At 38.2% G+C, this 16,036-nt stretch overlaps 1 protein-coding gene and 1 pseudogene across 2 annotated transcripts in view; both read left to right on the plus strand.

The window, feature by feature from the left end:
• Positions 1-16,036, plus strand: part of CUNH4orf51 (chromosome unknown C4orf51 homolog) — a 74,561-nt gene that overhangs the window by 4,676 nt on the left and 53,849 nt on the right. The window contains exon 2 of the mRNA XM_037740600.1: positions 10,234-10,307. Coding sequence (XP_037596528.1) covers positions 10,234-10,307 — 74 coding nt within the window. The remainder of the gene's footprint in view (positions 1-10,233; positions 10,308-16,036) is intronic.
• LOC108308761 lies at positions 6,889-7,763 on the plus strand (annotated as a pseudogene). Its single transcript, XR_001827036.2, has one exon. The product of XR_001827036.2 is annotated as a 40S ribosomal protein S4, X isoform-like (transcript).

The following is a 16,036-nucleotide window of genomic DNA, read 5'->3' on the forward strand; positions in this document are numbered from 1 at the left end:
TGGGCTTGGACTGATAATTGATGTGTCTGTGTAGGTTCATCAATTGTAACAAATGTACCACTTTGGTGGGGGATGTTGATAATGGAGAAGCTATGAATTTGTAGAAACAGGAGGTATATGGGAAATCTCTGTACATTCGTCTTAATTTTGCTATGACTGAAAAGCTGCTGTTAGAAAAAAAGTCTTTAAAAAATTGAAGCAGAGGAAGCTGGGGAGTGGCAAGGAGGGCTGCTTTAAAAGGGATGGTCAAAAGGCAGGAAATATTATGGTTAAGGAAAGACATTTTCTAATAATAAATGAGTCAACCAAATAGGAGAATATAGCAATCCCAAATTTGTCTGCATCTAATAACATAGTCTCCAAGCTTGTTAGGTAAAACTGAAAGAGACAAAAGGAGAAATAAGTAGATACACAATCATAATTGAACATTTTAACATACCTGTCTCAGTAACTGATGGAAAAAACAAATCATTAAGAAGGGCAAACCAAATTTGAACATGATTAAGACACTTGTCCTAATTGACATAACTACCAACCACAGAATATACATTCTTTTCAGGAGTATATGGAATATTTTCAAGAATTGACTATAACTTAGGACATTAAAAAGCAACAATTTTCCAATAATTTAAATCATGCAGAGTATGTTTTCTGACAAGTGTTAAGCTGGAAATCAATGACAAAAACAAAACTAGAAAATGTCTAAATATATAGAAATTTAACAATACACTTAAAGCAGGAAAAGCTGCAAGACCAACCTCTCGAACACTGAACTGGGAAGGAAGGGGTGATTTATTCGGCTGGGAGCAGTGGGGTATAGTTGCCTAACAGACAAGCTCAGCTCACAAAGAAAGTCCCTGCCCTTTTAAAGCTTACAACTCCAGAAATTACATGTAAAAGGGTCTTGGGCTTATAATTCTAGAAATTACATGTGAGAGGGTCTTGACCCATGAAGTAGGCGTGGGGTGGGTGTTTGATCCTGTTTAAGTAGAAACAATGCCTTCAGAGAGATTCCTCCATACCATATCTGTGAGATTATAGATGGGATTGTGGTTAGCAATAGGGGTCTTATCCTTAACCAGGCTGGCAGTGCCAACTGGTCCCTTCCCTGGCTAACTTACTTCTCCTTTTGAGATGCAATGTAGAAGGCCGAAGGTGATTAAGGGTCTCCTTCCTCACACGTATATAACCCATGAGTAAAAATTAAATCACAATGGAAATTAGAAAACAATATTTGAATTGAGTAATACATAAAGTATGATAAATAAAAGACTTGTGAGAGTCATTGCCAAAAGTTGGAAACACGCCAAATATCCATCAATAGAGAAATAAACAAAATATGGTACATACACACCATAGAATATTATTCAGCCTTTAAAAGGAATGCAATTCTGGCACATGCTACAACATGGATGCATTGAAAAAAAAAGCATTGAAAGCTTTATGCTAAGTGAGTGAAGTCAGACATAAAAAGATAAATTTTGTCTGAGGTACCTAGGCTAGGCAGATCATAGAGACAAAAAGTAGAATGCATGTTACCAGAGGCTAAGAAGAGGGGGAAATGGGGAGTTATTATTTAATGAATATAGAGTTTTTGTTTGGGTTGACCAAAAAGTTCTAGACACGGATAGTAGTGATTATTGCACAACATTGTGAATGTTCCTACTTTCACTGAATGTACACTTACAAATAACGAAAATGATAAATTTTCTGTTGTGTGCATTTTACAATAATCATAATAATGAAAACTTGTGAAGGGTAGGACTTGTAGAATGCAGAGAGGGGGCTCGTGTATATCCATCCCTCCACATACCTCTGCATATTCATTCCTTGCACAAATTGCCAAAATCAACTTTTTCAAAACTTTGGAAATTAACCAGAGGTTTACAGCAATCTGAGGAGCGTATATTTAAGACAACTACAAAACTCTGGTAAAACAGTGAGGTTTCCATATTGTAACTTGATCACTCCCATCCCCTTGATAGTCCTTGAGAGCAATGATGGTTACTACATTTGTTTGATCGTGAAAATGGTAAGTTCTTTTTAAAAATAAAAGTTCTCAAGTGACTCTCCTTAGAAGTTATCATAATGAAGCACTGATGAATGTATGTTTAATAAGTGCTCCAGATGAATCTTATGATCAGGAAAAAAAGGGAAATGCTGTTTGGAAGAGGGTGAAAAATCTGTTCGAGACACATGGCAGCCTGACACAAAACTCATGTCACTTAAGGGGCTCTGAGGAGTCACTCTTTCAGAAGACATTGGTTCCCTTTATTTTCTGTGAAAGAAAAAGAAATATTGGGGCTCCCGAATCACTAAGCAAAAGGGAAAAGTCAACCTAGGAACTGCTTAGGGCCAACCTGCCTCACATTCTTCTCAAAGTCACCCCTCTGCTCAATGAGATAGATGCATATCTAATTGCCTCCTTTGGAAAGGCTAATCAGAAACTTGAAAGAATGCAACTGTTCAGCTCTCATCTATCTGTGACCTGGTAGCTCCCTCCCTTCTTTGAGCTTCCTGCATTTGCTTCAAGTTTTCCTGCCTTTCCAGACTGAACCAATATACTTCTTACATACATTGACTGATGTCTCATGTTTTCCTAAAATGCATAAAACTAAGCTGTGCCCCAACAAAGTTGCGCACGTGTCCTCAGGAATTCCTGAGGCTGTGTCATGGGTGCACATTCTTAACCTTGGCAAAATAAACTTTCTAAATTAACTGAGACCTGTCTTTAATTTTCAGGGTTCACATCTCCTTTTCACTAGAGGACAAAATTTGCTTTTCTATGTCAATCTTGGACTCCTTCAACTGACCTCATTGTTGCTTAGGAGGAAAACAAACCCAGAAAAGAGAAAAGAGTTGTGATAACTGTGACTGAGCCTTTCAGAATAATCCAAAATTGTTTGAAAAGCAATCGTTTTCCTTTCTGAATTGGCAGTTATAGAAATAAATTCCTGAGTGAAAAAGCAGCAGCATGTCAGGTTATGCTTCTTAGATGAAGTAGCAATGTGCCAGGGCTCACAGAAAGCTGCAGGACAAATAGGGAGCAAGAGTTTGTTACAGCAGCAATAGAAAAGTAATACAGGTGGAAGGGAAAGCAGAAACATTTTTATAGTAAAGAAAAAGTATAAATAATTTTTATAATAAAGGAAAACATAGCATGATACAAAATTTTGAATAAATGTTTAAATTAAAAGAGGAAATTAAAAAGTTAGTGCTTACCAGTAGCAGTTAAAAATGACGTTAAAAAATGCCACATACCAGCCTGAGACCTCATCTCTACAAAAATTAAAAAAAAAAAAAGTTAGCTGGGTAGTGGTGACACATGCCTGTGGTCCCAGCTAATCAGGAGGCTGAGGTGGAAAGATCGCTTAACCCTAGGAGGTGCAAGCTGAAATGAGCCATAATTGCACCACTGCACTCCAGCCTGGGTGACAGAGTGAGACCCTGCCTCAAAAACAAAACAAAACAAAACAACAACAACAAAAAAAAAACGACATCTACAACATGGCTAAAATAGGTCACATCTCTAGGAAGAAATGTAATCAAAGATGTGCAAGATCTCCACACAGAAAACTAAAAGACATTAGAGAAAATAGAAGCAATCGAAAAGGAGATGCAAACCATGTTCATGAATTGAAACATGATTGTGGTTTGGCTCTGTGTCCCACCCAAATCTCATATCTAATTGTAATTCCCACATGTTGAGGGAAGGTCCTGGTGGGAGGTAATTGGATCATGGGGGCAGTTTCCCCCATGCTGCTTTTGTGATAGTGAAGGAGTTCTCATGATATCTGATAGCTTTAAAAGTGGTAGTTTCCCCTGCATGCCCTCTCTCTCCTGCCACCATGTAAGATGTGCCTTGCTTCCCCTTTGCCTTCTGCAATGATTATAAGTTTCCTGAGGACTCTCCAGCCATGTGGAATTGTGAGTCAATTAAACCTCTTTTGTTTATAAATGACCTAGTCTCAGGTAGTATCTTTATAGCAGTGTGAAAATGGGCTAATGCAAGAATATTGTAAAAATGTCAGTTCTTTCCAAATTGATTTATAGATTTTATACAGTTCCAATAGGTGTTTTTGTAGAGCTTGACACAATGATTCTAAAATTTATGTAAAACTACAAAGAGCAAAAAAATAGCTAAAATACGCTCAAAAAAAAAAAAAAAAAAAAAAAAAAAAAAGTGAGTGCCTAAGGTAGGATGTTTTTATGAAACAAGAATAAACAAAGACCAGTGGAACAAAATAAAGAGCCCAGAAACAGACCCATGCATATACAAGTACTTGATTCAATTTAAAAAAAAAGCAGAACAGCAAAGAAAGGCTACGTTTTTAATTCCAGGTAGATTAATTCAGAGGAATTAAATATCAAAGTATAAAAGGCAAATCAATGAAAAATCATTAGATGACAATATGGAGAATATCTTGATGATTTCAAGGTTGGCAAAGATTTCTTAAACAAAACACAAAAAGCACTAACCACAAGGACAAAGTTAGGTAAATTTTGAAATGCCTTAAAATTAAGTAGTTCTATTCAATCAAATACAATATTAAGGGTATATAAAAAGACAAGCCATAGAGAAGAATATATTTTCAACTTAGTGGCTGACAAAGGGCTTGCATCTATGAGTGATATATGTACCTATATGCATCTATGTGTGTGTGTATATATATATATATATATATACATGAATTTTTAAGAACTCTTACAAATTAGTACCAAAAAAACACACAACCCACTAGAAAAATAGGAAGGAGACTTCAAAATTAAATTAATAAAACAAGATATCCAAATAACCAATAACCAATAAACATACCAAAGGTGCTCAACCACATTAACAATCATAAAACGCAAATTAAAACCACAAAGAGCTTATGCTAAATACCCTCCAGAAAAGTTGAAATTTAAAAAACCATTAATTTTAAGTGTTGACATAGACCAATGGCACAGAATAAAGAACCCAGAAATAAAGCCACACACTACAGCCAGCTGATCTTCGAAAAGGTCGACAAAAATAAAAATGGGGAAAGGACACACTATTCAATAAACGGTGCTGGGAAAACTGGCTAACTATATGCAGAAACATAAAACTAGACCCCTACCTTTCACCATATAAAAAAATTAACTCAAGATAGATTAACGACTTAAATGTAAGACATCAAACTATAAAAACCCTAGAAGATGCTGGGCACGGTGGCTCACACCTATAATCCTAGCACCTTGGGAGGTGGAGGTGAGTGAATTACCAGAATTCAGGAGTTTGAGACCAACCTGGCTAACATGGTGAAACCCCATTTCTACTAAAAATAAAAAAATATTAGCCAGGCATGGTGGTGCACGCCTGTAATCCCAGGTACATGGGAAGCTGAAGCAGGAGAATCACTTGAACCTGGGAGGTGGAGTTTGCAGTGAGCCAAGATTGCACCATTGCACTTCAGCTTAGGCAACAAGAGAGAAACTCTATCTCAAAAAAAAAAAAAAATTCTAAAAGAAAACACCTAGGTAACACTTCTGGACATTGGCGTAGGCAAAGAATTTATGACTAAGTTCTGAAAAGCAAACACAACAAAAAAAACCCTGACAATTGGGACCTAATTAAACCAAAGCTTCTGCATAGCAAAAGAAACTATCAATAGAGTAAATAGATAACCCACAGAATGGGAGAAAATATTTTCAAATTTTGCATCCAACAAAGGACTACTATCCAGAATCTATAAGGAATTTAAATCAACAAACAAAAACTAAATAACTCCTTCAAAAAGTCCACAAAGAGCCAGGTGTGGTGGCTCACATCTGTAACCCCAGTACTTTGAGAGGCCGAGGAAGGAAGAGGTTTGCTTGTCCCCTGAGTTTGAGACCAACCTGGGACCATAGGGAGACCCCATCTCTCCAAAAAAAAAAAAAAAAAAAGAATTAGCCAGGTGTGGTGGCATGTGTCTGTGATCCCAGCTACTCAAGAGGCTGAGATGGGAAGATTGCTGCAAACTATGATCATTCCACTGCACTCCAGTCTCGGCGACAGAGTGAGACTTTGTCTTAAAAAACAATTGCAGAAGGACATGAATAGACACTTCTCAAGAGAAGACACAACAAGTGGCCAACAAACATATGAAAAAATGCTCAGCATCACTAATCATCAGAGAAATGCAAAGAAAAACCACAATGAGATACCATCTCACATCAATCAGAATGGCTATTAATAAAAAATAAAAAAATAACAGATGTTGATGAGGTTACAGAGAAAAGGGAACATTTATACACTGTTGGTGGGAATGTAAATTAGTTCAGCTCCTGTGGAAAGTAGTTTGGAGATTTCTCAAAGAACTAAATATAGAACTACCATCGACCCAGCAATCCCATTACTGAATATATATCCAAAGGAAAGTAAATCATTTCACCAAAAAGACACCTGTGCTCATATGTTCATTGCAACGCTATTCACCATAGCAAAGACATAGAATAAACCTAGGTGCTCATCAATGGTGGATTGGATAAAGAAAATGTGGTGTGTATACACCATGGAATACTACATAGCCATGAAAAAGAATGAAATAATGTCCTTTGCAGCAACATGGATGCAGCTGGTAAATGAATTAATGCAGAAATCGAAAATCAAACATAGCATGTTCTCACTTATAAGTGGGAGCTAAACAGTGGGTACACATGGACATAAAAATGGAACAGTAGACACTGAGGAATCCAAAAGGTCAGAGAGGGAAGGGAGCAAAGGTTGAAAACTACCTCTTGGGTACTAAGTTCACTATTTGTGTGACAGGTTCAGTATAAGCCTAAACTTCAGCATCACACAATACATTCATGAAACAAACCTGCACATGTACTCCTTGAGTCTAAAAAAAAAAAAAAAAGCCTACTAAGTGTTGGTAAGGGTTCTTTCCTTGCCTAACATAGCCATGGCTCGTGGTCCCAAGAAGCATCTGAAGCGGGTGGCAGCTCCAAAGCATTGGATGCTGGATAAATTGATCGGTGTGTTTGCTCCTCGTCCATCCACCAGTCCACACAAGTTGAGAGAGTGTTTCCCCTTCATCATTTTCCTATGGAACAGACTTAAGTATGCCCTGACAGGAGATGAAGTAAAGAAGATTTGCATGCAGCGGTTCATTAAGGTGGATGGCAAGGTTCCTACCCTGCTGGTTTCATGGATGTCATCAGCATTGACAAGACGGGAGAGAATTTCCGTCTGATCTATGACACCAAGGGTCGCTTTGCTGTACATTGTATTACACCTGAGGAGGCCAAGTACAAATTGTGCAAAGTATGAAAAATCTTTGTGGGCACAAAAGGAATCCCTCATCTGTGACTCATGATGCTCACACCATCCGCTACCCTGATCCCCTCATCAAGGTGAATGATCCCATTCAGATTGATTTGGAGACTGGCAAGATTGCTGATTTCATCAAGTTTGACACTGGTAACCTGTGTATGGTGACTGGGGGTGCTAACCTGGGAAGAATTGGTGTGATTACCAACAGAGAGAGGCACCCTGGATCTTTTGATGTGGTTCACATGAAAGATGCCAATGGCAACAGCTTTGCCACTTGACTTTCCAATATTTTTGTTATTGGCAAGGCAACAAACCATGGATTTCTCTTCCCTGAGGAAAGGGTATCCGCCTCACCATTGCTGAAGAGAGAGACAAAAGACTGGCAGCCAAACAGAGCAGTGCGTGAAATGGTCCCTGGGTGATATGTTAGATCTTTATGCGTAATTAAAAATCATGTGGCATGATTAAAAAAAAAAGTGTTGGTAAGGATGTCTAACAGTAAGGCCTCTCATATACAGCTGATGGGAATGTACATTGATGTCACTGTTTAGAAAAAGTTTGGTTTTACTTTCTACAGTTAATTCTATGGATATCTTAGACCTAGCAATTCTACTCCAACTGAAATGCACTTTCACATGTATGTGGAAAGACATATATGATAATGTTCTTAGCAGTACTTTACATAATAGCTAAAAAAACGAAAACAAGCAAAATGTAGAATAAGTACTATTCATCGACAGAAGAGTCAACAGGGGTGTTAGCATCAATGGAATACTATATAGCAATAAATAAGAACAAACTATGGTTCCACTCAATAATCTCACAAATATAATGTACATTTTGAGCTAGATGACATGCTATATAATTCTATTTATATAAAATTAAAGAAAAAAAAAGGAACATCTCAAACCATCATGTTTACTGACAAAATATATTAAAACAAGCAAAGAAGTGGTTCCTGTAGAAGTCGAGAAACTGGCCCACTTGCCACCTGTATCAGAACCATCTGCCCCAAATGTACTAAAGAATCCTTGCTGAGAGTCGAGCTAAAAAATCTGCACTTTTAAATTCAGACCCCCAGGTTAGAAGAACATGCAGGGTAGGCCACCAACCCCTGTCTCAGGAATTATTAGGGCTGATTTGTATGCTGATTACATGTGTAGGAATATTTTAGGGCTAGTTAGGCTGACATCAATTCCACTCTACCCCTACCTCACAGAGTCACAGGTTCCTGAAGCTTGAGGTCCCTCCTCCTTCAATCAGAGGAAAATAATTACTACTACGTGGTGCACTCTAGAAACTGATGACTTTGTTCATTCTGTACAAAATAATCTGTTCTTGCCACCCAGTCTCTGCTTGCTTAGAGTATCATATTTGGATTCAAGGAAACTAGGATACAGATGTGTTTCAAAAGATACACACTGCATCTGTGAGTCCCCAATTTACTCCACTGATATTAAGTTTTTAGTTTTTTTCAGACACCAACATAATTACTGTAATCTTTCTTATCTCATTCATAGCACTTATCTTATTTTGAAAACAACTCCCTAGAGAAACTCCCTCATAAATCCCTTTGAAATAATTACGAACTTAATGTTTGAGTTTTCATGCACAGAAGTTGAAAATATTACCCTTTTATGACAAATTAGAGAACAAACAAATCACTAAAGATGATAGAGTCCAACTTTAGTTTATTTAATGGGATTGTGGGATTATCGTTAGGAGTATGGAGAGAGAGGAAGAGAAGAAACAAATGTTTAAGAAACCAAATGAAAACATGAATGATTCATATTTCTCTGAGTAAATATCCAGTAATGGGATCACTGGGTAGAATGGTAGTTCCGTTTTTAGCTTTTTGACAAATTGTCACACTGCTTTCCACTATGGTTGAACTAATTTACCCTCCTGCCAACAGCGTACAAATGTGCTCTTTTCTCTGCAACCTTGCCAGTATCTGTTATTTGTGACTTTTCCAATAATAGCCATTCTGCCTAGTGTAAGATAGTATCTCATTGTGGTTTTAATTTGCATTTCTCTAATGATCAGTGATAATGAGTTTTTTTTGATATGCCTTTTGGCCACGTCTTCTTTTGAAAAATGTCTGTTCATGTCCCTTGCCCGCTTTTTCATGGGACTGTTTGTTTTTCTCTGGCAAATTTCTTTAAGTTCCTTATAGATGCTGGATATTAGACCTTTCTCAGATGCATAGTCTGCAAATACTTTATCCCATTCTGTAGATTGTCTGTTTGCTCTGTTGATAGTTTTCTTTGGTGTGCAGAAGCTCTTAAGTTTAACTAGATCCCCTTTGTCAACTTTGACTTTTGTTGTGATTGCTTTTGTTGTCTTTGTCATGAAATCTTTGTCGAATATAAATCATTCCGCTCTAAAGACACATATATGCAAATGTTCAATGTAGCACTATTCACAATAACAAAGACACAGAATCAACCTAAATGCCCGTCAATGACAGATTGAATAAAGAAAATGGGGTACATTTGCATCATGGAATACTAAAAGAGAACAAGATCATGTCTTTTACAGGAACATGGATGGAGTTGGAGGCCATTATCCTTAGCAAACTAATGCAGGAACAGAAAACTAAATACTGCATGTTCTCATTTATACATGAGAGCTAAATGATGAGAACACATGGACACAAAGAAGGGAACAACAGGCACTGGGGTCTACTGGACAGTGGAGGGTGGAAGGAGAAAGAGAAGCAGAAAAAATTGCTATTGGGTACTAGGCTTAATACCTGGGTGATGAAGTAATCTGTACAACAAACCCCCATGACACAAGCTTTGTCTATATAACAAACCTTCACATGTACCCCCAAACCTAAAATAAATGTTAAAAAAAAAAGATGAATGGAAATCCCAGTAATCCATAGGCTTCATGTGACTTATAAATCCATAAATTTGTAACTTGTTTCTTCTATTTGCTCTCCTTAGGATGCCATTGCCAAATAGTTCTGCATGTAGTCTTCCCCGCTGGGCTGGTACCCAAGAGATTACAGATGTCAAAAGTAAGTGCAATATGATCCATTTCTGGGCCCAACCCTTTTGTCAAAGTTGCTGTGTTTCTTGGAGATTCTTTTTTTCTCTTGCTTTACTGAGGTATGATTGACAAATAAAAATTGTAGGCCAGGCGCTGTGGCTCATGCCTATGATCCCAGCATTTTGGGAGGCTGAGGTGGGCAGATCACTTGAGGTCAGGAGTTCGAGACTAGCCTGGCTAACATGGTGAAACCTTGTCTCTACTAAAAATACAAAAAAACCCACAACAATTAGCTGGGCATGGTGGCACATGCCTGTAATCTGAGCTATTCAGGAGGCTGAGGCATGAGAATCACTTGAACCTGGGAGGCGGAGGTTGCAGTGAGCCAAGATCGTGCCACTGCACGCCAGCCTGGGTGACAGAGCGAGACTCTGCCTCTAAAAAACCAAAACAACAAACAAAAAAAATTGTATATATTTAAGGTGTAAAATATGATATTTTGTTATATGTATACATTGGGAAATGATTATCACAATCAAGCTAATTAGCATATCAATCACCTCACATAGTTACTGTGTGTGTTTCATGTGTTGAGAACAATTAAGATCTACTCTCTTGGCCGGCACAGTGGTTCATGCCTGTAATCCCAGCACTTTGGGAGGCTGAGATGAGTGGATCTCTTAAGGTCAGGAGGTCAAGACCAGCCTGAACAACATGATGAAACCCCATCTCTACCAACAATACAAAAATTAGTCAGGTGTGGTGGCAGGTGCCTGTAATCCCAGCTACTCAGGAGGCTGAGGCAGAAAAATTGTTTGAACCCAGGAGGCAGAGGTTGCAGTGAACCAAGATCGTGCCACTGCAGTCTAGACTGGGTGACAGAGCAGACTCCATCTAAAAATAAAAGAAAAACAAAAACAAATCTACTCTCTTAGCAACTTTTTTTTTTTGAGACAGTCTCACTCTGTCACCCAGGCTGGAGTGCAGTGGTATGATCTCAGCTCACTGCAACATCTGCCACCCAGGTTCTGGTGATTCTTGTCCTTTACCCTCCCAAGTTCCTGAGATTATAGGCACCTGCCACCATGCCTGGCTAATTTTTGTATTTTTAGTAAAGATGGGACTTCACCATGTTGGCAAGGCTGGTCTTGAACTCCTGACCTCAAGATCTGCCCAACTTGGCTCCCAGAGTGCTGAGATTTCAGGCTTGAGCCACTGCACCCGGCTTTCTAAGCAAAGTTTAAGTATACATTTTAATTAACCATAGTCACTATGCTGTACATAAGGTCTGCAGATTTATTCATCTTATAACTGAAAACTTGTACTCTTTTACCAACAAATCCCCATTTATCTTACCTCACACCTCCTGGTAACTACTGTTGTATGCTTCTGTAACTTCAACTTTTTAGATTACACATATGAGTAAAATTAGGCAGTTTTTGTCTTTCTGTGGCTGAGTTATTTCACTTAGCATAATGTTCTCTAGGTACATCTATGTTGTCACATAGACCAATTTGTCCTTCTCTTTAAGGCTGAATAATTTTCCATTGTATGTATATACCACATTTTCTTTATCCATTCATTATTGATGCTCACATAAGTTGTTTCTATATCTTGACTCTTGTGAATAATGCTGCAATGAACATGAGAATGCAGGTATCTCTTCAAGATCATGATTTTATTTCCTTTGCATATGTATCAGTGAGATTGTTGGATCATATAGTAATTCTATTTTTAATTTTTTTGAGAAACCTCCCAATTAACCTTCCCATCAACAGTGCCTAAGGGCTTCCTTTTCACACGTCTTTGCCAACACTTATTTTTTGACTTTTTGATAATAGCCATTCTAACAGCTATAAGTGATATGTGGCTGTGGTTTTGATTTGCATTTACCTGAAATTAGTGAAATTGAGAAACGTCTTATATACTTGGCCATTTGTTTGTGTTATTTGGAAAAATGTCTCAAGTTATTTTCCCCTTTTTAAATCAGTTTTTTTTTCCTGCTATTTATTTATATGAGTTTGTAAACCAAAAGTATTTGAGACAGGTCTCAATCGGTTTAGAAAGTTTCTTTGGCCAAGGTTAAGAATGCTTCTGTGAACAACAGCCTCTGGACATCCTGACAACATATGCCCAAGGTTAGGGTACAGCTTGGTTTTATACACGTTAGGGAGACACAAGATATAGGTCAATACATGTAAGAAGTATATTGGCTCAATTCAGAAAGGTGGGACAACTCAAAGCAGGGATTTCCAGGTCACAGGCAGATTTAAAGATTTTCTGATTAGCAAATGGTTGAAAGAGTTTTTATCTAAAGACCGGGAATCAAATAGAAGGGAATGGAGCCCAAGACTTTATCATGTAAACGAAGCCCACAGGTAGGCTTCAGAGAGAATAGATGGTGTTTCTTATCAGATTTTAAAAGCCTGTTCTATCAGTCTTAAGGTCTCTATGTTGATGTTTGTGAGATATGTCTGAGCCACTTCCCATCATGGCCTGAACTAGTTTTTTAGGACAATTTGAAATGCCTTTGGCTGAGGGGAGGGTCCACCAGGTAGGTAGTGGGGCTTAGAATTTTATTTTTGGTTTACAAGTTCATTACATATTTTGGATATTAACTTCTTATCTGAGATATGGTTTACAAATATTTCCCCTTATTCTGTCAGTTTTCTTTTCATTTTGTTGATTGTTTCCGTTCCTGTGCAGAAAGTTTTTGTTTGATATAGTTCCATTTGTTTATTTTTGCTTTAGTTGACTTTGCTGTTGATGTTATATCCAAAATGCACTGCCAAGACTAATGTCAGAAAGCTTTCTCCCTACGTTTTCTAGGAGTTTTTTATTTTAACTCTTTAATCTATTTTGAGTTGATTTTTGCATACACTGTAAGATAGGTGTACAATTTCTTTCTTTTATATGTCGATATTCATTTTTCTCAGCCCATTATTGACAAAATTACTGTGAGAGCCATAGGCTCTTGGCCCCCTAAAGGTTTGCTAAAAATCACTGACATTAGGCAGATTGATTTATAGGAGAAAAGGCATAAAAATTTATTTAACATGCATCCACAGGAGCCTTCAGAATAAAAGCCCAACTTTCCAATGAGTTACAGAAATGTGTATATTATCCTGAGGCTGAAGTAAAGAATGCAGACTATGAGCAAGTCTAGAAACAGGCAAATCAGGTTTAACGGCAAGGCAGGTTTAAAGAGAGAGAAATGAGGAGGCTTGACTAGCAAAGGCGGCCTTTTTATGTAGATGAAGCCTCCCTCAGAGAGGATAGATAGTAAATGTTTCTTTTCAGATCTTTAAAGGTATCAGTTCATCTGCCAGAGGTGGAGGAAAAGGTTTTAAATAAATAATCAAGGTGTCAGACTCTCAACCTCTCCTGGATCTGGGGGAAGGCTTAGGAAGGGATGTAGAGATGGCTTCACTAATGGAGATCCTCTACAGATGCAAATTTTCCCCAATTAGAATAGCTTCACAAGGCCACTTTTGCCTGCTGGCCAAGAAGCAGCCATTTAAAAATATGTCAAAGAAATGTATTTTGGGATAAAGTATTTTAATTTCCTTCACTATTCTTTCCTTATTGTGTAATCTTGGTGCTTTTGTTGAAGATCAGCTAACTGCATATGCATGGGTTTATTTCTGGGTTCCCTATTCTTTTTCATTGATCTATGTATCAGTTTTTATGCTAATGCCATGCTCTTTTTATTGCTACAGTTTTCTAATATAATTTGAAATTAGGACAAATGTTTTCTCTTGCTGCTTTCAAAATTCTCTGTCTTTGATTTTTGTAAGTTTTGTTACTAGTGGCAAATCCATACAGGTTTGCAGCAATCGCAATTCTTGCCTCCTGAGGAGAAAGAGTTTGACTGACAGACATAAGCAGAAGGAGAGGCTAAGGCAAGTTTCAGATCAGGAGTGAAAGTTTATTAAAAAGCTTTAGAGCAGGAATGAGAGGAGGTAATGTACACTTGGAAGAGGGTGAAGCAGGTGACTTGAGAGATCACCTTGGAAGACGGTAAAGTGGATGATTTGAGAGATAAGTGCACGGTTTGACCTTTTGTCTTGGGGTTTCATACATTAGCATGCTTCCAAGGCCTTGCATCCCTTCTCCCCTTTTTCTTCCTTTGGGAGGGGCTGTCTGCACGTGCAGTGGCCTGCTAGCACTTGAGAGGAGAGCATGCACAGTGTGTTTACTGGAGTTGTATATATGCTCATTTGAGGCATTCTTCCCTTACCAGTCAAATGTCCCTAGAAGGTCATAGACTAGTTGAACTCCACAATGTTCCCTCTTAATGTGCAAGCTTGAGCCCATTCACCCAACTCCTGAGATCTTATTAGGATGCTGCTGGTCACCAGTTTCAGGTGTTTCTAGTTATTGGGAGACTGACTTTCCTTGGTGTTGGCTGTGACCAATTATTATTTTAGAGAGACAGTTAACAACCACCTGACCATCACCTGATGGTTGCCTAAAATTTTTGGTGTGTGTGTGTGGCAGGGTTGGAGGTTAGGCCCTCTCTTGCCCTGCTCAAGCCTGACTAGCTACCTACTGTAACATTTCCCCCCTCAAGACTCCAATACCCTAATTCTTTGAGGAAAATGGATGAAGGTCAATCTTCTGTAACTGATTCCTGCGGACAGAAAGGCGTTTTAGTGGTTGTTCTGCAGGCCTTGGCCTCTTGCTAGCTGTCAGGGCACAGTTGGCTCCATGGGTTGGTGAAAGCAGTATCCAGCCAGGTTTTTGCCTCTGTCATGTCCCACTGATGAGCAGTCTAGGGGTTCTCTGTAGAAGGATGGCTCTTGAATATTGAGAAGACTGCATCCCTCAGTGACATCATCTGGAACTTGATGGCCTGAAGACAAAAGGAGACAAATAGCGTTATTAGAATTAGAAGAATACCAAACCAAAATAAGGGGGTGATGATAACTCCAAACAATTCTGAGGCTGCCAATATGCTCGGGTAGCTGATGGCTATAGTTATGCCTGCTAAGACTTGGGCACATGGGGTTGTTAGCTGGTTCCAATGTGTGCTCAGAATTAGAATGTTGATCCAGATTTTTACATTACTCATCTATCTTGTTTCTTCTGAGTTGCAGCCAGAGATCACTGGTTGGTTCACAGGAATAAGAAGGGTTAGTCTAAATTGCAGACAAAAATTCAAAAACAACTGATGAGACTAGAATCTAATAATAGCTGTACCATAGTTTTTGAAACATAATTTTTTTCTCTCCAGTCCTCAGTTTTATTAAAGACAAATCATGATAGAACTGACTCGTTCACAAAATAAAGTCTTATTATACTTGGCCTGATTATTTGCATAAAGCACAGTGAGAATAATTATTTGCCATACAGCCTCCTTTTAAAATTGTCTTTAATGAAACTTTGTTCCTTAAGGAATTTCAGATGAGACCTTTTTAAAGCCTTAGGTTGGCAACGTCAAATACCTGTATGACTTGGGTAAGAGTTCTCTCCTCTTGAGGTCCCAAGGTAACTTGAGGCTTCTAGGCCTGTTAGAAAGTGACATTCTTTCTTACCACAGACCAGGAACCCCATACAGGGACTATGTAGCCAAGGTATGAGGACAGTTTTCTGAAGGGGCTTTTATTGGCTTCATCATTTCATTTTGATTCCTTAAAGGAAAGCATGCCATTCTAGTGAAAGCCTTGGTAAAATAACCAGTTTGTCAAATTGTGTCCTGTAGAAAACAGATTCCTTTTTTTTCTTTCTTTCTTGTTTTTTTTTTTTTTTTTTTTT

This window comes from Cebus imitator, unplaced genomic scaffold (genome assembly GCF_001604975.1).
Source record: "Cebus imitator isolate Cc_AM_T3 unplaced genomic scaffold, Cebus_imitator-1.0 Scaffold4, whole genome shotgun sequence".
Classification (NCBI taxonomy): Eukaryota; Metazoa; Chordata; class Mammalia; order Primates; family Cebidae; genus Cebus; species Cebus imitator.